We start from the raw sequence: 24,153 nt of genomic DNA, 5'->3' as shown, positions 1-24,153 counted from the left end.
TGGTGTCTGCTCCATGCCGAGATCCCCTGCATGGCCGGCGCTCTCCTTAGTCGTCATCACATCGTCGCGCACGCCGTCCTGTCATCCAATAGGAGCGGCGTGCGTAGCGACGTGATGACGACGGAGAGCGTGGATCCCGGGGAAGAAGACGTCCGGAGCGTCAGGGACACCATGGGGACGCGGCGGGGACGCGTGAGTATTACCTCCGATACCAGTGGTCTTCAACCTGCGGACCTCCAGATGTGGCAAAACTACAACTCCCAGCATGCCCGGACAACCAACGGCTGTCCGGGCATGCCGGGAGTTGTAGTTTTGCAACATCTGGAGGTCCGCAGGTTGAAGATCACTGTTGGGTTCAGAATCTTTTTTTTCTAAATTTTGCACCTTTAAAATTGGGTGCGTTTTATATGCCGGTGCGTCCTATAGGGCGAAAAATACGGTATTTCAGCAAACACTGTGGGGGAGATTTATCAAAACCTGTGCAGTGATAAAGTTGAACAGTTGCCCACTTTTCTAAAAAGGCCTCCGAAAAAAAAAAGAAGAAATCTGATTGGCCAGATTTTCCTATGCACAAATCCTGATAAATTTCCCTGTGTTTCACATGTGGCTTATGCAGCATTACGACAACAAGGATGGGGTCCTGACTTCTAACCACTCATCTCATAATGTAAACTTCTGTGGCTTTTTGTTGTGGGATCTGCACTGTACATGCGCAGCAATTCTGCAGTGATACCGGTAAACTGTTTAGGCCAGAGTAGTAACCCTTTAATCTCTGCAAGTAAATCTCAGGTAAAAATAAAAAAAAATGAAATAAAAATTTGAAGTAACACACCATTCTCTTCATCCTCTCCTTGACGCTTCCTCTTGCTTGTGAATTTATCGCCCTGTTTTCTGTTTTTTGCTGCAAACTGTTTAACACCAGCTTTGCTTGCTCCATGGTCAGGCTTCTTCTTTCCCTTTTCAAACTTCATAGGCTTTTGATTCCCCTTTGGGCTCTGTTCTGTGGGTTTTCCATGTTTTTTGAAACCAAGTGCTGGTGAGAGAAAACAAACATTTCTTTCACAAACAGTGTGAACAATAAAAAGGCAAGAGAGTAGCAAATTGGGCATACGATGCAATATATATATATATATATATATATATATATATATATATATATATATATATATAGCTTTTAGATCAGTTCCTCACATATACCATGCACTATATGAATGGACCCTAATGATTGTCATCACACTACCAATAAGTAACAAGTAAGTAGGTTTCTCAGATTACCCTTCACTTAAAGGGGTACTCCGCTCCTAGCATCTTATCCCCTATGCAAAGGATAGGGGGATAAGATGTCAGATCGCCGAGGTCCCACTGCTGGGGACCCCTGGGATCTCCGCTGTGGCACCTCGCTATAATTACTGCACAGAGCAAACTCGCTCTGTGCGTAATGACGGGCAATACATGGTCCGGAGCATCGTTACGTCACGCCCCCTCCCATAGACTTGCATTAAGGGGGCGGGCTGTGATGTCATGAGGGGCGGAGCCGTGACATCACGATGCTCCGGCTCCTGTATTGCTCCTGTATCTGTAAGGCATCAAATTACAGATTAGACATTCTTATAACATGTCAACAAAAGTTAGATTTTCCATCATTTACACTTTCAACATAACAGAAAACAAAAAAAATGCCATCTGCAAAAGTTTGGGCATCCTGCAGAGTTAATATCTTGTACTGCCCCCTTTAGCAAGTATCACAGCTTGTAAATGCTTTTTGTAGCCAGCCAAGAGTCTTTCAATTCTTGTTTGAGGTATCTTTGCCCATTCTTCCTTACAAAAGTCTTCCAGTTCTTTGAGATTTCTGGGCTGACTGTCACGCACTGCTCTTTAAAGGTCTATCCATAGATTTTCAATTATGTTGAGGTCAGGAGATTGTGAAGGCCATGGCAAAACCTTCAGTTTACGCCTCTTGATGTAATCCCCCATGGATTTCGAGGTGCGTTTAGGACCATTATCCATTTGTAGAAGCCATCCTCTCTTTAACTTCAGCTTTTTCACAGATGGCATCCAAAATTTGCTGAAATTTTATTGAATCCATTTTTCCTTCTACTTGTGAGATGTTCCCTGTGCCACTGGCTGCAATAGAACCCCAAAGCATGATTGATCCACCCCCACGCTTAACAGTTGGATAGAGGTTATTTTCATTAAATTCTGTTCCCCTTCATCTCCAAACGTACCTTTGCTCTTTCCGGCCATAAAGTTAAATTTTAACCTCATCAGTCCACAGAACTTGTTTCTAAAATGCATCAGGCTTGTCTATATGTTCATTTGCAAAGTTCAAACGCTGATTATGTGGTGAGGACGTAGAAGAGGTTTTCTTCTGATGACTCTTCCATGAAGACCATATTTGTACAAGTATCTCTTTATAGTGGAATAGTGTACCACAACTTCAGTGTCTGCCAGATCTTTCTGGAGGGATTGTGCAGTCAAACGTGTGTTTTGATTGTTGTTCTCACAATCCTGCAAGCTGTTCTGTCTGATATTTTCTTGGTCTTCCAGATCTTGCTTTAACTTCCACTGTTCCTGATGACAGCCATTTCTGAATTACATTTGAACAGAGGATAATGACATCAGATTTCTAGACAACTGCTTAGAAGAACCCATGGTGCTGATTGTTGGGGCAAGGTCAGAAGAGTCTGGGCATTTAAAACCTTTGAGATGGACATCACCTGGTCTTCCCAGATGATGATTGAGAACAATTGATGACACTGGCAGGTCTCAGCTTTGCAAAGGGGGCAGTGCATGCTATAAATTCTGCAGGGTGCCCAAACTTTCGCAGATGCCATTTTTTGTTTTCTATTATTTTGAAAGTGTAAATGATGGAAATAAAATCTAACTTTTGTTAACATATTATAAGAATGTCTAATCTGTAATTTGATGCCTTTTGGAGATTTTTCCATCTTTCCTCAGCTTCTTTACGCACAGTAATACAAATTTTTACCTGGGGTGCCCAAACTTTTGATCCCCACTGTATAGAGAACACACTAACATACAATAAAGTGAATCCTCTCCAAGAGGCCACCACATGCTTATTCAGACCACATTTTGTGTGATGGATTTTCAGGCAACCACACATTTTGCATAGTGGCCGCATACTTTGAGAAGACCATCCCCCAATATAGCGCCACTTTTTAAAGCAATTATGGGTGGTCTTCTCAAAGAGGTTTCACTGTATAATCACACCTGTAACATACAGAACAGTGTGTCAGACTACATACATCAAGTCAAGTGGAATGTTTGCTTTGATGGAAGTGAGAATCACTGTAGGAACACGGACCTGTCTGCTTCTACATATAAAGAGAATCTGCTAGAATGGGGCAAAAAAAAAGAAGGAAAATTGATGCAGTAGTCATCACAGATAGCTGTAGTGTTGGTGGGTCTGATAGTAGCCACACAAGATCTGATGACCATTGACAAGTACTGGTTATAACACTGTCTAGACTAGCTGGAATCATAAATATGTTGTTGTTTTTTTGTACACGCCGCAGCAATTCAGATTCGGTTCATCAATATAGTTTTACCGTTTTTCTTAAATGCGCCACTCTTGGGTGATTTCTGCTGAGGCTTCTGTTTGGCTTTCATCGGCTTTTTACCTTTGGCTTCCATAATGAAAGTCCTATAATAAATAACAGAAGACATTCAGTGCATGCACAAACTATAGATGGCATAGTAATACCCAATGTTCACTGCAGGGTTCTCTACTGACAAATGGCATAACTCAAGGATGGTCACTCATTTCCACGAATGGGCGCTGTGTAATACTACAACACTACTACTACCCCTGAATGGTAAGAGAGTTCAAATAAAAACTGGGGATCTCAGCTACTAGGCCTTTAGCTAAAGCTTTTATTTTCCCTTTTCCTTACTATATTTCGGAGATTATTCAGGTGAGACAACATGTTACTTTCATGGCATATCAGTAGGATATGCCTTTACTTTATGACTGGTGGGAGGGTGACCTTCAGGACTGGCACATATCCTGAAAATTAGGGTCTGTGGCTCTGGTATAGTGCTGTTTATCTGTGCACAGGGCCCCTGCTCAGGGCCACCCCCTGAGCAGGGGACTTAAAGCATAGTCCTAGTCAAGTGAATGATGCCAGCTGCAATTAAAGGTAACTGCATAGCTGGGCGGACAGGGCATCCCCTGTTCCTATACCTATAAGGCTATGTTCACATGTCAGAATGTCCGTATGGAAAATCTTTGTGCAGACATTCTGCAGACTGCGGTCACTTTGGACTGCTCGGGAATGCGCTGTCTAAGACGGCAATGCATTCCATGCGGAGTCCTCAGAAAGAACAGACATGTCCATTCTTTCTGCAGACACCAGAATTTGAATTTGCGTGCCAATTGTTTCCGATGCGAAAATACTGCCTTGTGAACAGCGAAGCAGAATCACATTGAATTCAATGTGGCTCTGCTGCAGCAGAATCTCAGTGTGGAATTCTAATGCGGAGTTCCGCCTGGGAATTCTGGAGTGTGAACATAGCCTTAAAATGTTGTTAAATGCTGAGGTACCCCTTTAAACATGATCTGTCGTTTTTCCGGCATGGTGTCCGTCATTTAACCGGACAAAACAAACCCTACATGCTGCATATTTTTGCCGAAACTAAGCCTCATACATAGATCTGAACATAACCTATGGGTATGCTCACAGGTACTATATACGATGCGGATTTTGTGCTGTGGTTAGATATTTATTTATACGCTGAATGAAATTCGCAGTGTATAGAGTATGTGTGCACGTCACCTAAGGGTGCATATCTAGAGATGTAAAATTGAAATGATGAATGATAATCACGCCATTCTGGCCAGAGACCGCCGCCGCCCGCTTTTCTCCCCCTGCCGGTCCTGAGTCTTACTGCCTCCCCCATGCCCGGTTTTATAATAACCTGTTCCGGGGGGTCCGCGCTACTTCTGGCTCCGGCGGCATCCTGAGCTGTCACTGTGTGCACTGACGGTGACATCGAGTTGAGGACATCACTCATAAAGGACATAAAACCGGGGATGGGGGAAGCAATGTGGCAGCGGTCTCTGGCCGGGGTGTTATCGGCAAGGTAATTGCCGATACCGATAACGTCCAAAATAGTGACTATTGACCGATAATATCGGTCAAACCGATAATCTGTCGATCCCTAGTATGTGCTTCCCTCACTTCCTTCTGACACTTACTCAGCAGGCTCTTGCAAGATTTGTCTAGCAATCCTGCTACATGAGAAGGAAGCAAGGGGAGCGCATTCTACAGGCAAGTAAATTGTTCATACCCCCTGGTTGTGAAACACTATGGATATTCTGAGCAGAATCCCATCCAGATCAGTGCACACTATGGAAGTTCTTTAGTAAGGCTATGTTCACAAGTCAGAATTTAAAGGGGTACTCCAATGGAAAACGTATTTATTTTTTAAAATCGACCAGTGCCAGAAAGTTAAACAGATTTGTAAATTACTTCTATTAAAATTTTTTAATCCTTTCAGTACTTATTAGCTGCTGAATACTACAGAGGAAATTATTTTCTTTTTGAAACAGTGCTCTCTGCTGACATCACGAACACAGAGCTCTCTGCTGACATCACAAACACAGAGCTCTCTTCTGACATCTCTGTCCATTTTAGGAACTATCCAGAGCAGCATATGTTTGCTATGGGGATTTTCTCCTACTCTGGACAGTTCTTAAAATGGACAGAGATGTCAGCAGAGAGCACTGTGTTCTAAAAAGAAAAGAATGTCCTCTGTAGTATTCAGCAGCTGATAAGTACTGGAAGGATTAAGATTTTTTTTTTTTTTATAGAATCTGTTGATTTAAATAAAACAAAAGTTTTCCACCGGAGTTCCCCTTTAAGCATGGATTTCCACATTGAAATCCACATGCAAATTCTGCACGTGTTTATAGCCTTATTAACGTTAATGGGATCAGAGAGTTCAAACACATTGCAGAGTTTTTGTTGACGTTCTGCAGTGAAAATTCTGTATTCCACAAAAATTAAAGTCATGTCTTAAGTTTCTGCGGAATTCAGCTGCAGAAGCCCACTGAAGTCAATGAGACTTTCTTTTCTCCGCTAAATGTGGATATCGTGCGAATTTCATGCGCCGATTCTGAGACGAAACTCCTTGGAGAATTTCCCTAGCGTGCAAGGGCCTTAACCCAACCTGTACTCCCTTTAAAAGTGTGACCCTACCCTAAAGTGTACCTGTCATTATGGTGGAAAAAAAAAAAAAAAAAAAAAAAAAAAACGACATTCATCATCACATGACCACAACAATCTCAGAATGTAAGTAAGATGGTCACATAGCAGAGACCCCAACTGAAAAACTTTTTTGACATGTTTCCGGGGCTTTTTAGGGACAACACTGCTGAATTTCTGCCTGAAAATTTCCACAGTGGAATTCCAATGTTTTCAATGGGATTCTGCTTCACAGTTTGCACTTAGGAACTTTCTTGGCGGAAAATTCCACGGCAGAAATGCAAAGCTGCAAAATTAATGAAGATGCTCATTCTCTTTTGGCGAAATTCCGCTCGGACTGCATTGCTGTCTATGAAGACGGAGCATGTCCGCACGGTGCTAACGTCATTGGAGCAGTTGTCCTTAGCTACCAGATTGCTTATTTTAGTTTTTTTTTTTTTTTTAAAGCAATCTGATTGGTTGCTATGGGCAACTGCACCAGTTATTTCTTATAAACAAAGATTCTGATAGTAATTCCCTATAGCAGTGGTCTTCAACCTGCGGACCTCCAGATGTTGCAAAACTACAACTCCTGGGCATGCTGGGAGTTGTAGTTTTGCAACATCTGGAGGTCCGCACGTTGAAGACCACTGTCCTATAGCAGTGTTTCCCAAACAACAAGTCTTCAGCTGTTGCAAAACTACAACTCCCAGCATGCCCGGACAGCCGAAGGCTGTCCGGGCATGCTGGGAGTTGTAGTTTTGCATCAGCTGGGGAAACTGCCCTATAGTATCTAATGCTAGTAAACAACAAGGATTTCTAGTGTGCAGTTATGTGTAACGCCTAGATCTGATATAAGATCAGCTATACAAGTAGCATAGGCCTAAGAACAGTGTTGTCGGAGACGATTACTGCCGAACAGAAGCAGCAGACCGGTTACTACGGATATAACGCTACTCACCCTCTTTATACAGTGCTGGCCCCGATCTAATAAGTACGATCCAGTCTATACACACGTGTGGCCAAGACGCAGACGAAAGCCTACAGCGCATGCGTAATGTCCGCCACTTCCGGCTGCAGGAAAAGTCGTCAAGAGAAAACCCACACACACTGTTAACTTTGAAATAAAGCTTGTTGAAACAGGAAGAACGTCGCGCGGCCATGTTGGTTGTGGGCTGTGATAATACGTCATTGGAATGTAGGTCCTGTAGATAACGCGTGACTTTAGGCTCCTAGCTGTTTATTATTGTGATTTTTCAGCAGAACTTTACTCAGATTGCTGTGCACGAAAACCAAGTCGATTTTTATCAACTCTGTTCTAGAAAAGGCAGCTTTGGTTTGTATGCTTCGTTTTTTTAAGCATAAAATAACGAAAATATTGTTTGCAGGACCGAAGAAGACGTGGGGATCTCGGGCTCTGGAATAAGGTGTAATAACTGGTGCTGCCAGCAGATGGCAATGTTATGTGCAGGACCGAACACGACGTGGGGATCTCGGGCTCTGGAATAAGGTGTAATAACTGGTGCTGCCTGCAGATGGCGATGTTATATGCTTATGCATATTTGCCAGAAAGTGCGCTCTAAAGTGCAGTAAAGCCCAGTTTATACACAGCTGTAGTGTGCCATGTGGTAAAATCACACACAATTTACCGTGACAGGTACACTCTACCAAACTTACATCATCTATTTTCTATAGCCATGCCCCTTTGTCAGACACAGCACAAAAGTGTTAAAAAAGGGTCTAAAATTAACAGTAAATGTGGTGCATTTATCAATTCTTAGTGTAAATAGTAAAAATAGAAAATTCAGGCCTGTATGTCTGAAAGGGTGAGCAGCGGAATTTGTTCAGCATGAAATGCGTATACGCTATATGTGACCCTACCCTAAAACGGATTTTTAGACAGTGTAAATATCAGAATGCACCATATTTATCAGGCTGAATCAAATGTAGAGTTTCCATCTAGCCTTTAGTCTTTAGACTTACTATTACTTTGTATACTTTAACCCCCTAAAGGGGTACTACAGTGCTCCATGGTTCTGAACATTTTGTTCAGAACGCTCCGAGCTGGAAGCCGTGCTTGTGATGTCATGCCACGCCCCCTCATGCCATCATGCCACGCCCCTGCCACGTGTCAGTCATCACGCCCCCTTCCATAAATATGAATGGAGGGGGTGTGACTTGACGTCATAAACACGGCCTCCGGAACACGCCGTTTGTTTAGAACGCCGGGTGCTGCAGAAGATGGCAAGGGGGCCCCAGCAGCGGGACCTCCGTGATCAGACATCTTATCCCCCTTTCCTTTGGATAGGGGATAAAATGTCTAGCAGCGGAGTACCCCTTTAAGGACACAACCAGTTTTATTTTTGCGTTTACATTTTTTACTGCTCGCCTTCTAAAAATCATAACTCTTTTATATTTCCGAAAACGGAAGATGTCCAGCACCAGGAAGGCAGGTAAAAACTTATTTATTGAGGTACAAAAGTAACAAACAGCATATCAAGGAGCGTAGAGCCTACGCGTTTCAGGCTAAAGAGCCCTTAGTCATGGCATAAAAACTTTACAGCACTGTGTTCTTTTATAGTAAAATGCATTAGAATCACATGATCTGAGCAGCAAAGTAGTGGATCATCTAAAAAATGCGGCATGGAGTTAATCACAAAACATTAAGATTGTTATACATATATAGAAATGGCGTACAATACACTGGTATATGGGACAACCACAAGATTCAATTGCACTAGTACTTATATTATCATGAGCAATGTTGAAATCTGGCTAAATAGATGGACCGTATTTACTAATTACTTCTGTTATTAAAACGTTAGTATAAGGTCTTGTCTCAAATTTAACCCTTGTGGTTCTCTCGTGCCTAGCATGAATATCCAGAATGATTCCCTGTTGAGAACCATTCTTCTTAAGTCTCCACCCCGTCTCGGTTTCCTAACTTTTTCTATGCCCATGATTTGTAATGTATTCATGTTGCCTCCATGAACATCCCTAAAATGCCTGGACAACGCAGAAATATTACTATTAAAAGACAAAGTATTTTTTGCATCAGATATGTGCCTGCGTATCCTAGTTTTCAGGGAGTTCATGGTACAACCAACATACTGGCATTGGCATGATGTGCAGGACGCTAGATAAACTACATTTTTTGTATTGCAATTTACATAATCCTTCAAAACAAAAGTTTTGGTATTTGAATATGATTTAAATTCCTTATTGACCTGCATGTAACTGCAAGTGATGCAGACATTGTGCCCACACTTCCAGTTACCCGCATAAAGCAACCAATTCGTGCCAGTATGTTTGTTATCAGTACTACTAAACATACTGGGTGATAGGATAGATCCCAAAGAGGGACCTCTTTTGGACACCACCTTGAAGTTGTCCTGTAAAAGATTATACAAAACGGTGTCTTGATGCAATATAGGTAAATTCTTCTCAATGATATTCCTAATTTTATGAAATTGTTTGCTGTACTGTGTGATGAAGAAAGGGGGATGAGCCCTATCCTGTCTCGTTGTAAAATCCTTATCTTTGGTACCATGTGCAATAAGATCCTGTCTATCTAGTTTGGCCGCTCTATTTCTTGCCTTATTGAGTGTCTCCGGGTGATATCCTCTTTCCCGTAATCTGTTAAAGAGTAGGTTTGATTCATGTATAAATGTTTCTTGTTTGCTACAATTGCGTCTTAATCTGCACCATTCCCCATAGGGGATGTTGCGGAGAACATGTTGGGGATGGCATGATGTGGCTTGTAGTATAGAATTCCCTGTATTCTCCTTTCTATAGGGGGCCGCCACAATCCTATTATTATCCACAGAAAAACATACATCCAAGAAGGGTATGCTTTCCTGTGAAAAATTGTAGGTGAAGGAAAGGTTCAGTTTGTTATCATTAATGTATTGTACAAACTCTTTAAACTCCAATTCCGAGCCTTCCCACACAAAAATGAGATCATCTATGTATCTCCCCATCCATTTGATCTGTTTTTGGTATGGATTACTGTTTGAGAAGATCACCTCCTCTTCCCACTGACTCATAAAAATATTGGCAAAGGATGGGGAGTATTTCGCCCCCATCGATGCTGCACTAAACAGAATATTGGAGGCAGGTATCCAAATGGGTATCTTAGATAACAAAATGAAGGAATACTTGATGGTCAGGAATCCTGTCACCCCAGTCTTCCACTCTCTCCCCAAGGTCCACAAAGGGGTTTTTCCACCTCCCCTGCGCCCTATTGTGGCAGGTATTGGATCTCTTGGGGAGAGACTGGGGGACTGGGTTGACAGCTTTTTGCAACCCCTCACTAAGGTCACACCCAACTATATCAGGGATACCAAACATGTCTTACAGGTAATGGAGAGTATCAGGTGGAATTCCGCATGTGCATGGGCCACGTGTGATGTGGTCTCCCTTTATCCATCCATTCCCTGGCCAGAGGGCATCAGAGCTTTGGCCAAACATATGGACACATACAGTCGATACTCCCCTGGTTTGAAGGAATTTATTTTAATGGCCACGGAATTTTTGCTGAAAAATAATTACTTTATGTTTGATGGCCGTTTTTTTCTTCAAACCAGGGGAGCATCGATGGGGGCGAAATACTCCCCATCCTTTGCCAATATTTTTATGAGTCAGTGGGAAGAGGAGGTGATCTTCTCAAACAGTAATCCATACCAAAAACAGATCAAATGGATGGGGAGATACATAGATGATCTCATTTTTGTGTGGGAAGGCTCGGAATTGGAGTTTAAAGAGTTTGTACAATACATTAATGATAACAAACTGAACCTTTCCTTCACCTACAATTTTTCACAGGAAAGCATACCCTTCTTGGATGTATGTTTTTCTGTGGATAATAATAGGATTGTGGCGGCCCCCTATAGAAAGGAGAATACAGGGAATTCTATACTACAAGCCACATCATGCCATCCCCAACATGTTCTCCGCAACATCCCCTATGGGGAATGGTGCAGATTAAGACGCAATTGTAGCAAACAAGAAACATTTATACATGAATCAAACCTACTCTTTAACAGATTACGGGAAAGAGGATATCACCCGGAGACACTCAATAAGGCAAGAAATAGAGCGGCCAAACTAGATAGACAGGATCTTATTGCACATGGTACCAAAGATAAGGATTTTACAACGAGACAGGATAGGGCTCATCCCCCTTTCTTCATCACACAGTACAGCAAACAATTTCATAAAATTAGGAATATCATTGAGAAGAATTTACCTATATTGCATCAAGACACCGTTTTGTATAATCTTTTACAGGACAACTTCAAGGTGGTGTCCAAAAGAGGTCCCTCTTTGGGATCTATCCTATCACCCAGTATGTTTAGTAGTACTGATAACAAACATACTGGCACGAATTGGTTGCTTTATGCGGGTAACTGGAAGTGTGGGCACAATGTCTGCATCACTTGCAGTTACATGCAGGTCAATAAGGAATTTAAATCATATTCAAATACCAAAACTTTTGTTTTGAAGGATTATGTAAATTGCAATACAAAAAATGTAGTTTATCTAGCGTCCTGCACATCATGCCAATGCCAGTATGTTGGTTGTACCATGAACTCCCTGAAAACTAGGATACGCAGGCACATATCTGATGCAAAAAATACTTTGTCTTTTAATAGTAATATTTCTGCGTTGTCCAGGCATTTTAGGGATGTTCATGGAGGCAACATGAATACATTACAAATCATGGGCATAGAAAAAGTTAGGAAACCGAGACGGGGTGGAGACTTAAGAAGAATGGTTCTCAACAGGGAATCATTCTGGATATTCATGCTAGGCACGAGAGAACCACAAGGGTTAAATTTGAGACAAGACCTTATACTAACGTTTTAATAACAGAAGTAATTAGTAAATACGGTCCATCTATTTAGCCAGATTTCAACATTGCTCATGATAATATAAGTACTAGTGCAATTGAATCTTGTGGTTGTCCCATATACCAGTGTATTGTACGCCATTTCTATATATGTATAACAATCTTAATGTTTTGTGATTAACTCCATGCCGCATTTTTTAGATGATCCACTACTTTGCTGCTCAGATCATGTGATTCTAATGCATTTTACTATAAAAGAACACAGTGCTGTAAAGTTTTTATGCCATGACTAAGGGCTCTTTAGCCTGAAACGCGTAGGCTCTACGCTCCTTGATATGCTGTTTGTTACTTTTGTACCTCAATAAATAAGTTTTTACCTGCCTTCCTGGTGCTGGACATCTTCCGTTTTCTACTATTGCACGTGGAAGGGAACGCCACCCTGCCGGTCTGCAGCACGGAAGCCGGGTTACGGGGATAGAGCAGTACCTCTTGCATTGTTGTCTTTTATATTTCCATCCACAGATGCATGTGAGGGCTTCTTTTTTGCGTGACCAATTGTACTTTGGAATGACATTAATTTTACCATGAAACGTACAGCAAATACAAAAATTTGTGTGAGGAAATTTGAAAGAAAACTGAAATTTTGCGTTTTCACACTGTACACTTTACAGTAAAAATTACATGTTTTCTTTATGCTGTGGGTCAATACGATTAAAATGATACCCATGATTACATACTTTTCTATTATTGTACTGCTTTAAAAAAATATATATATATAAGTATGTTTAAAATTGCCTTATTTTATCAACCTATAACTTTCTAATGTTTACATATACAGTGTATTGCACCGTAATCTGTTGTTTCTTTTGGTACCACATTTGTGTATATGTGACTAAAACACAGCAATTTTGGACTCTTTTTCTTTATTTTAACGCCGTTCACTGTACGGGATCATTTATTATATTTTGATAGTTTGGACATTTACACATGCGGCGATACCAAATATGTTTATAATTTTTTTTTTCCCTTTTTAGGGGGAGGTGGAAAAAGGGGCAATTTAGATTTTTGTTGGGGGAGGGGTTTTCTCACTTTTTTAAACTTTTTTTTTACACTTTTTAAAAGTAATAGGGTACTATTTATAACAATCATTAGATTGCTAATACTGATCAGTGCTATACCTAGGCATAACACTGATCAGTATTATCGGCAATTTTCTTCTCTGGTCTGCTCAATATCAGATGAGAGAAGAAGACCCCGGGAGAGTGGCAGAGGCAGGTGAGGGGACCTCCATCTAACATCTTGGATGTTCGGATCCCCGCGGTCATCCGATCATCCATTAAAAGTGCCGCATTTCCACAGATGCTGTGATGTGTATTGATCACAACATCTGAGGGTTAATGGCGGACATCAGCACGATCGCTAATGTCCGCCATTATGGGCGGGTCCCTGGCTGCTGATAGCAGCTGGGACCTGCCGTGCATGATGCGAGCACCATATGAGCAGATCAAGATCTAGACCAGGCATAGGCGACCTTCTGCACTGCAGATGTTTTGGACTACATCTCCCATGATGCTCTTACAGCCAAAATGCTGCCAAAGCTTCATGGGAGATGTAGTCCAAAACATCTACAGTGCCGAAGGTTGCCTATGCCTGGTCTAGACACAGGATCAGGATTAATAATAACATATTAATAAAACATTAAAACATTGAAACTGTAAAAATGTTTACAGTGTAAATGTTATGATGTTAGGGCTAATATACATTTCCTGGCAAAGTATGGAAAATATGTGCTATTGAAATATCAGCTGATTTAGTGTAGAACCCAAACAGCAGGGCTGTATTCACAGTGGTAGTTTTTGGTGCATTTTTTTTATAGTGTGTATTAGTATATGTGTTTCTTGTGATGTTATTTAACTGCCTTTTTTCAATTCTTTAATCACGTGATTCAAGGATTTTTACTGAAGAATGGAGCAAAAACAAGTTTGAAAAAAATGCAAGTATATATTATTACATATGATTTTTTTTTTTAACAATTAGATGTCTATGTGAGGAAATACTCCACAAACTGGATTAAAAATCTGTCACAGCCAGAGTATACCAGTATACCCATAGCAACCAATCAAAAGGGCCTCTCAAAAATGAAAGAAGCAACAATCTGATGGGTTTCCGTGGATGGGCAACTTGTCAACTTTTCCTCTACACAGGTTTTGATAAATCTCCCCCATTGTTTTTCCAAAAAACTGACACAAAAAGCACCACTGAAAAAATAAAAATAAAATCCAAAACAAAAATTCCATGTAGAGAGATGGTATTTTATTTTTCCCCACATTTTTTTTCACAAACAAATTTTTCCTTTGTCTGAAACCACCTTTACGGTATGTTCACAAGGTGGAATTTCCTCACGGAATATTCTGCATGGACATTCTGCTGCAGCAGAGTACTGCGTCTAGTCCCACACCTAGAAGTGCGCTCACGAGCTTGGCCTGCTTCATACCCGGTGGGTCCTGGTTGCTTTCAGCAGCCAGGACCCACTGTTAATACCAGACATGTCGTTCGGAACAATGTCTGACATGAACCCTTTAAACGCTGTGATTGAAGTTGATTGTGGCCTCTAAATGCGGAAAATAGTGTTGCCAGTTAGCTCAGCGGGCTGTGTCTGCTCGGGACCAACGCGACGAACAGCTGAGAAGACAGAGGGTGGGCCCTTACCTGCATCCTCGTCATCCGATTGGTGCTCCTATGCTGCAGTCAGCCATGGCAGGCTGGAGCAATAGAACATTGATAACACTGATCAGTGCTTCTCTATGGAGCAGCATTGAACAGTGTATGCAATCCAAAGAATGCATGTAATAGTCCCCTACGGGGACTAAAAAAAAGTTAATGAATGCGAAAAATAAGCCCCCTCCCTAATAAAAGTTTGAATCGCCCCCATTTTCCCATTTTATAAATAAAATAATGTAAACAAAAAAAAAACATAAACATATGTGGTATCACTGCATGCGTAAATGTCCAAACTCATAAAATATAAAATTTATTAAACTTGACGGTCCATGGCGTACACGTAAATAAAAAACAAAGTTCAATTGCGTATTTTTGGTCACTTTATTTACCAGAACATTTTTTTTTTTTATAAAAAGCGATCCAAAAGTCACATCAGAACAAAAATAGTACTGATAAAAACTACAGACCACGGCGCAAAAAATTTGCCCTGTATTCGGAAAAATAAAAAAAAGTTATAGGGGTCAGAAGAGGACAATTTTAAGGCTATGTTCACACAGTTTTTGGGATATAGAATGTGTCTACAGATAAGAACCATTTGGCCCATCTAGTCTGCCCAATAATCTGAATCCTATCAATAGTCCATGGTCCTATCTTATATGGAGGATAGACTTATGCTTATCCCTATCTTATATGAAGGATAGCCTTATGCTTATCCCTATCTTATATGAAGGATAGCCTTATGCTTATCCCTATCTTATATGAAGGATAGCCTTATGCTTATCCCTATCTTATATGAAGGATAGCCTTATGCCTATCTCTATCTTATATGAAGGATAGCCTTATGCTTATCCCTATCTTATATGAAGGATAGCCTTATGCTTATCCCTATCTTATATGAAGGATAGCCTTATGCTTATCCCTATCTTATATGAAGGATAGCCTTATGCTTATCCCTATCTTATATGAAGGATAGCCTTATGCTTATCCCTATCTTATATGAAGGATAGCCTTATGCCTATCTCTATCTTATATGAAGGATAGCCTTATGCTTATCCCTATCTTATATGAAGGATAGCCTTATGCTTATCCCTATCTTATATAGAGGATAGCCTTATGCCTATCTCTATCTTATATAAAGGATAGCCTTATGCTTATCCCTATCTTATATGAAGGATAGCCTTATGCTTATCCCTATCTTATATGAAGGATAGCCTTATGCCTATCCCTATCTTATATGAAGGATAGCCTTATGCTTATCCCTATCTTATATGAAGGATAGCCTTATGCCTATCCCATGCATGTTTAAACTCTACTGTATTTGCAACGACCACTTCTGCAGGAAGGCTATTCCATGCATCCACTACTCTCTCAGTAAAGTAATACTTCCTGTTATTACTGCATAAACCTTTGCCCCTCTAATTTAAAACTATGTCCTTTTGTGGTAGTTTTTCTTCTTTTAGATATGCTCTCCTCCTTTACCGGGTTGATTCCCTTTATGTATTTAAAAGTCTCTATCATATCCCCTCTGTCTCTTCTTTCTTCCAAGCTATACATGTTAAGGTCCTTTAACCTTTCCTGGTAAGTTTCATCCTGCAATCTATGTACTAGTTTAGTAGCTCTTCTCAAAAAACTTGTGGTTTGAAGAATGTATTTGCTGTATTGGGGGGTTAGTAGGGGAGGATGATTGGGTTGAGGAGATATCTAGGCGATGAGACACCTCCTCGGTTTCCGATCGGCGAATGACTGCTCCGTGCCTGAGATCCAGGCAGGGGCAGTCAAGCGCCGATAACACTGATCACAGGCGTGTTAATACACGCCAGTGATCTGTGTAAAAGATCAGTGTGTGCAGTGTTATAACCCCCTATGGGGGCTATAACATTGCAAAAAAAAAGTAAAAAAAAGTGTTAATAAAGATCATTTAACCCCTTCCCTAATAAAAGTTTGAATCACCCCCCTTTTCCCATAAAAAAAATAACAGTGTAAATAAAAATAAACATATGTGGTATCGCCGCGTGTGTAAATGTCCGAACTATAAAAATATATCATTAATTAAACCACACGGTCAATGGCGTACACGTAAAAAAATTCCAAAGTCCAAAAAAGCTTATTTTTGGTCACTTTTTATACCATTCAAAAATGAATAAAAAGTGATCAAAAAGTTAGATCAAAACAAAAATGGAACTGATAAAAACTTCAGATCCCGGCGCAAAAAATGAGTCCTCATACCGGCCTGTACGTGGAAAAATAAAAAAGTTATAGGGATCAGAAGAGGACATTTTTAAACGTATACATTTTCCTGCATGTAGTTATGATTTTTTCCAGAAGTACGACAAAATTAAACCTATATAAGTAGGGTATCATGGACCTACAGAATGATAAGGTGTCATTTTTACCAAAATATGCACTGCGTAGAAACGGAAGCCCCCAAAAGTTATAAAATGGCGTTTTTCCTTTGATTTTGTCGCACAATGATTTTTTTTTTCTTTTCATCGTGGATTTTTGGGTAAAATGACTAATGTCACTGCAAAGTAGAATTGGTGACGTAAAAAATAAGCCATAATATGGATTTCTAGGTGGAAAATTTAAAGTGTTATGATTTTTAAAAGCTAAGGAGGAAAAAATGAAAATGCAAAAACTGAAAAACCCTGTGTCCTTAAGGGGTTAAAGAGGTTATTGTCCTATAAATAGATTTTTAGTACTTATCTGCCAGACAATAATGGATATGATTATGAGGGGTCTGTGCTTGTCTTGGGGCTAAATGGCTGTGTTGTGATTCCACTATGACACTTGTGCTTTCTATTTGTGAAATGGCTATTTCCTCTAAGAATTCTCTCCCTACAACTACAGGTCCCAGGATTCCTTGTTTGTAAGTGTGAGGTCACTTTAGTTCCACCCACACATTAGCCACCCCACCCATTGAAGCACAGGTGTGCTGCCTTCCATGCTGAGAACAATAGACCAGTGTTTTCTAACCAGGGTGCCTCCAGCTGTTACAAAACTACAATTCACTTCAGAATGATCTCACTCCCATCCAGCGGTTACTCCACCCATTGAAGCAGACAGGCTCCTTTGAACACCTGACTAGTAATGTAATGTCTGGGGCCGACCACCATCAAACACATACACTATATTATAAAAGACCGGAGCGTACCCACTGCCACAGGAGTGCCGGGAAGAGCCAGTACCAACAGGACCGGAGCATCAAAAATGGCGCTCCTGGGCCTAAGCTGTAACAGGCTGGCGTTATTTAGGCTGGGGAGGGCCAGTAACAATGGTCCTTGCCCACCCTGGTAAAGTCAGGCTGTTGCTGCTTGGTTGGTACCCTTTTTTTAGTATCAGCCAGATACCAACCAAGCAGCAACAGCCTGACGTTACCAGGGTGGGCGAGGACCATTATTACTGACACTTCCCAGCCTAAATAACGCCAGCCTGTTACCGCCTAGGCCCAGGGGCACCATTTTTGAAGCTTCAGTCCTGTTGGTACTGGCTCTTCCCGGCACCCCTTTGGCAGTGGGTGCCGGGGTAATAATTTAGAGGTTAGCGTTAGCTGATTTTGGGGCTAATGCTAAGCCCCAGCTTAGTAATGGTTTCCATATATATGACAGCTTCCGCTAATAACCCTGAAAATTCAATTATAAAAAACACGACACATTGAATTTTTTTTTACATTTAAAAACAGCACTATCCCACAGCCCTCGTTAACCATTTTATTGAAATAAAAAAAAAAACGCTGGTCATCGTCGCAGTTCACCGAATCTGACATAGTCCTCTGCATTCAGGTATCTGAAATTAAAAGAAAAGAAAAACAAGAAATATGGGTTAGTACATTTTTTGCGCTGTCCCCTGGGAAGAGCACACATAATGCAGCGTGTTCCTAAACAGGGAGCCTCCAGTTGTTGCTAAACTACAACTCCCATCATAGGGGGCTTTAGTTAAGCAACAGCTGGAGTCTCCCTGTTTGGGAACACACTGCCAGAAAGGCTCTGTTCTCATTATGCAAAACGCATAATGTGAACAGAGATTTGTCCCTCTGCCCTTGGACTACTACTCCCATCATGGGACAGAGTCTGTCCCATGATGGAAGTAGTTGTAGTACCGCAGCGCTGCTGAGGGATGGCACTTACACATCTCCCGGCTGCAGGACGTTCAGAACTACTACTCCCATCATGGACAGACTCTGCCCATGATGGGAGTTGTAGTCCAGGGGTTGAGGTGCAGATCGCACCAGGTCATTCTGCAGAGACCCGCTGCAATCCGCATTTATTAACTGTAAAAGCCGGCGTTACATGTGTCTACACTGCGCACCCCACCGGCTTCTATATATAGCTGTCATAATTCATAATTGCCGCCGCCGGAACACGGGAGCTCTGATTGGGGAATAGCTATTGACCAATCAGAGCTCCCGTGTTCCGGCGGCGGGGATTATGAATTATGAAAGTGTGTATAGAAGCCGACGGGGTGCACAGTGTAGACGCATGTACCGCCAGCTTTTACAGTTAATAAATGCGGATCGCAGTGGGTCTCTGCAGAATGACCCGGTGCAATCTGCACCTCATCCCCGGTACTACAACTACTCCCATCATGTGTCCCATGATGGGAGTAGTAGTCCAAGGGCAGAGGGGCAGATCGCAGCAGATCATTCTCTGGAGATCCGCTGCGATCCGCATTTATTAACTATACAAGCCGGCGGTACATGCGTCTTCACTGCGCTGCCCGCGGGCTCCTATATACAGTTCTTAAAATTCATAATCCCCGCCAGGAGACGGGAGCTCTGATTGGGGAATAGCTATTGACCAATCAGAGCTCCCATGTCCCGGCGGCGGGGATTATGAATTTCCACAGTGTATATAGGAGCCGGCGGCAGCGCAGTGAAGCCGCATGTACCGCCGGCTTTTACAGTTAATAAATGCAAATCACAGTGGGTCTCCGCAGAATGACCCGGTGCAATCTGCACCTCAGCCCCTGGACTACAACTCCCATCATGAAAAGAGTCTGTCCATGATGGGAGTAGCAGTCCTTACTGTGCCAAAATAGACACTTTGGTACGTGTCCTCCGAGGTGGTGTATATTTGCGCAAGAAAATGCCGATTGCAATTTTTTTTGTGCAAAAAAACAAAACGCAGTTAGTAAACTTGATTCTATAGTAGAAAATCCTCTACGGTAAACTTAACCGTAGACAAGGTGATGAAGAATTCTATCAAAATTTGCACACAAAAAATGCAAAAAAAAAACAAAAAAAAAAAACACGCGCATATTTTTGCGCAAAAAATTGACACAAAACAGCTCTATATACAATGATAAATTCCCCCCATACAGTACATATACAGTATATACACTCACACATATATACAATATAAACACATTTGTAGAAGTAAATGTCCAGCCCGGATGTTTCTTAAGAAGCATAATTCTTGTTTAAGATAAAATACATACATCCAATAAGCTAAAATGTCTGAACCATGACCTTAGTCATAGGCAGCTTATGACTACTTAAAACTGTGACCAAAATACATCAAACAGGTTAGTCTATTGGATGTATGAACTTTATCTAGAACAATAAAGGATTATACTTCTTAAGAAACATCTGTGATGAACCTCCACTGCATTTATATTGAACTTGCGCCTTGACTCCTCGCTGGTCTGTGCACATGAGTTTGCTATTCACAGGAGTTCTGGCTTTTTCACATTAAAGGGGTACTCCGGCCCTAAGACATCTTATCCCCTATCCAAAGTATAGGGGTTAAGATGTCTGTTCGCGGGGGTCCCACTACTGGGGACCCCCGCAAACTCTCATGCAGCACCCACCTGTGTAAGCTGCACGCCAGCGCTGGAGGCTCCGAGTCTGAAGCCTCACGACTATGGGGCTGGAATATCGTGACATCACGACTCTGCCCCGTGGGACATCACGCCCTGCCCCATCAAAGAAAGTCTATGGGAGGGGGCTTGATGGCCGTCACGCCCCCTCCCATAGGCTTGCATTGAGGAAGCGGGGCATGACGTCACATGGGGCGGAGTCGTGACCTGACGATACTCCGACCCCATAGTTGTGAGGCTTCAGACTGGTGTGCAGCTCATACAGGTGGGTGCTATATGAGAGATTATGAGGGGTCCCCAGCGGCAGGACCCCCACGATCAGACATCTTTATAAGATGTCTTAGGGCTGGAGTACACCTTTAACGTGGGAGCTGTTGGAGTATATACAAATCTATGAAGTATATACAGTACACACATACATACAGTACACACACTTACTTGTGATGTAGAAGCTCCAGGGGGTCCACATGAAGAGATCAGTCCACACCTTACAGGACATCTCCGCCTCACAGCATCACTTCCAGCGTACACCCCTATACCTGCTTAGGTTGAGAAAAGGGATTGTCCTCACATGCAGAAGAAATCAATGGCAAAGTCATTCTGCTCAATGTACATCTGTTACCACCCAAAAAAAAAAAAACACAAGATTACATGTGTACAAATGTGCTATACCCAACCTAATACACAAAAAATGCACATGATCATTCCCGGGAATTAGCCATGTCCCCTGACAAATGCACTTTCTTGTATAGGAATAGATTAGGGTCAAAGGTTTATGCAATAATATCAGGAAGTATTACTTTACTGAAAGAGTAGTGAATGCATGCATTAGCCTTCCTGTAGTAATGTTCATTGTAAATACAGCAAATGTGTTTAAGTGGGATAGGCACAAGTCTATACTTCATATAAGATATGGCCAGAGGCTATTGATAGTATTCAGAATATTTGGCAGACTGGATGTGCTGACTGGTTCTTAATCACTTAAGGACCCATGACGTACCGGTACATCATTAGTCCACTCCCGTTCTATAACGCTGGGCCACGGCGGGTCAGGCCTGGCCTCTAACACCGGCCGGGACCTGTGGCTAATAGCGTGTGGCACTGATCACGGTGCCGCGCACTATTAACCCTTTCAAAGTTGTTCAAAGTTAATCGTCACGTCTAAAGTGAAGCTAAACTAATGCCGCACAAGTCTATACTTGTTAGCTCATGGGGCTGTTTGGGATCGCCGCGGTGAAATTGCAGCATCCGGAACAACTGTAGGACACGAGGAGGGTCCCCTTACCTACCTCCTGGTGTCCGATCTCCGAATGACTGCTCAGTGCCTGAGATCCAGGCATGAAGTCAAGCGGCAGAATCATTGATCAGTGGTTTACTATGAGAAACCATTGATCAATGTAAAAGATCAGTGTGTGCAGTGTTATAGGTCCCTATGGGAGCTATAACATTGCAAAAAAAGTGAAAAAAAAAGTTAATAAAGATCATTTAACCCCTTCCCTAATACAAGTTTGAATCACCCCCCTTTCCCATAAAAAAAAAAAAAAACAACAGTGTACATAAAAATAAAGTTAAACATATGTGGTATCGCCGTGTGCAGAAATGTCCGAATTAGAAAAATATATCATTAATTTAACCACATGGTCAATGGCGTACACGCAAAAAAATTCCAAAATAGCATGTTTTTGTTCACTTTTTATATCATGAAAAAATAATTAAAAAGCGAATACATCAATACAAAAACTTCAGATCACGGTGCAAAAAATGAGCCCTGATACCGCCCCATACGTGGAAAAATAAAAAGTTATAGGGGTCAGAAGATGACAATTTTAAACACATAAATTTTCCTGCATGTAGTTAGGATTTTTTTCAGAAGTACGACAAAATCAAACCTACATAAATAGGATATCATTTGAATCGTATGGACCTACAGTATAAAGATAAGGTTTAATTTTTACCAAAAAATGTACTGTGTAGAAACGGAAGCCCTCAAAAGTTACAAAATGGCATTTTTTCTTCAATTTTGTTGCACAGTGATTTTTTTTCCGTTTTGCCGTAGATTTTTGGGTAAAATACTGATGTCATTACAAAGTAGAATTGGTGGCGCAAAAAATTAGCCATCATATGGATTTTTAGGTGCAAAATTTAAAGAGATGATTTTTTTTAAGGTAAGGTGGAAAAAATTAAGTGTCCTTAATGGGTTAAAGGCGTACTCCGGTGGAAACCTTTTTTAATTTTTTTTTTTTTTAAATCAACTGGTGCCAGAAAGTTAAACAGATTTGTAAATTACTTCTATTAAAAAATCTTAATCATTCCAGTACTTATTAGCTGCTTAATACAACAGAGGAAATTATTTTCTTTTTAGAAAACGAAGTTCTCTGCTGACATCACAAGCACAGTGCTCTCCATTTTAAGAACTGTCCAGAGTAGGAGAAAATCCCCATAGCAAACACATGCTGCTCTGGACAGTTCCTTAAATGGACAGAGATGACAACACGTGATGGAACACGGTGCTTGTGATGTTAGCAGAGAGCAATGTGTTCCAAAAAGAAAATAATTTCCTCTGCAGTATTCAGCAGCTGATAGGTACTGGAAGTAATTTACAAATCTGTTTAACTTTCTGGCACCGGTTGATTTAAAAAAATAAGTAAAAAAAAAGTTTTCCACCAGAGTACCCCTTTAACTACTGACACATTTTATTTATTTGTGTTTTCATATTAATACATAAAGGACATTTTTTTTTTAATCTACTAGAAACTTACTCGGAACCTGTAACTACTTTAATACTGCCTAAACCACAGGTGGCATGAAAGATTGACAGGCACCATTATTGCAATAATACATTTATTGACTTTAAGCGGCCTATATGGATACAGTGAGAGAGTTTTTTGGATGAGACCAAACCGAAAGTGAACCGCGGTGGAGCAGGGAAAGGTAATGCCATTTCAGCTTCCCAGATATCCCCTTATACATCTAGAGACAAATAAAGCACCTCAGGAGAAATCATTTACCTCATATGGGGAAGGAGGAGATCCCTTTTAAAATTACAAACTGGAGGAAAAGTATCACTTAATACCTAATGGAGCCTGGAGGATGCACCCTTAAAGACGTTACCTGCAGAATTAATAAAGTATTACCTTTTTTCACTTCCCAGTAGCTCACATCGGATTTGGTGTTGTTTCATTCTGCTACCTTCCGGTATAAAGGGGATAGGCTTAGATGGTGGGACAGATACTTTGTTATGATATTCACATGCAGGCAAAACCAGTCACAGCAAATGTAGGCACAATGTTGCTGCAACATCATGTGTACATTACCACCATGTGAAAGCCTGGTTTCACCTGCATGAGGGGATCACAACATAGCATCTGACCTATCATCTAAGCTGATTCCCTTTATTACAGATGAAGAGGTATCTGGTTTAGATGGGACCAAACCAAAAGTGAGCTGCTGACAGTCGGGGGGAAAGGTAATGCTCCCAGATAACCCTTTTAACCATCAGAAGGAATCATATGCCACATGGGGTAGGAGAAGACCCCTTTTAACATCACAAAATGGAGGACA

At 41.3% G+C, this 24,153-nt stretch overlaps 1 protein-coding gene across 4 annotated transcripts in view; it reads right to left on the bottom strand.

Moving 5' to 3' along the window:
* The window catches only part of PUM3 (pumilio RNA binding family member 3), a 133,479-nt gene that overhangs the window by 69,680 nt on the left and 39,646 nt on the right, over positions 1 to 24,153 (bottom strand). For 3 of the 4 annotated variants that reach the window (XM_056522565.1, XM_056522557.1, XM_056522581.1), the window contains exons 3-4: positions 3,570 to 3,664; positions 833 to 1,033 (exon numbers count right to left, since the gene is read on the bottom strand). In XM_056522565.1, coding sequence (XP_056378540.1) covers positions 833 to 1,033; positions 3,570 to 3,664 — 296 coding nt within the window. Of the gene's footprint in view, positions 1 to 832; positions 1,034 to 3,569; positions 3,665 to 7,167; positions 7,325 to 24,153 lie in introns of those variants that run through there. The other variant, XM_056522573.1, reaches the window with a different exon arrangement.

The sequence above is a fragment of the Hyla sarda genome, chromosome 1, assembly GCF_029499605.1.
Source record: "Hyla sarda isolate aHylSar1 chromosome 1, aHylSar1.hap1, whole genome shotgun sequence".
Taxonomy (NCBI): domain Eukaryota; kingdom Metazoa; phylum Chordata; class Amphibia; order Anura; family Hylidae; genus Hyla; species Hyla sarda.
The sequence above is the reverse complement of the archived record's forward strand: the minus strand, read 5'-3'. Positions and strand labels throughout refer to the sequence as shown.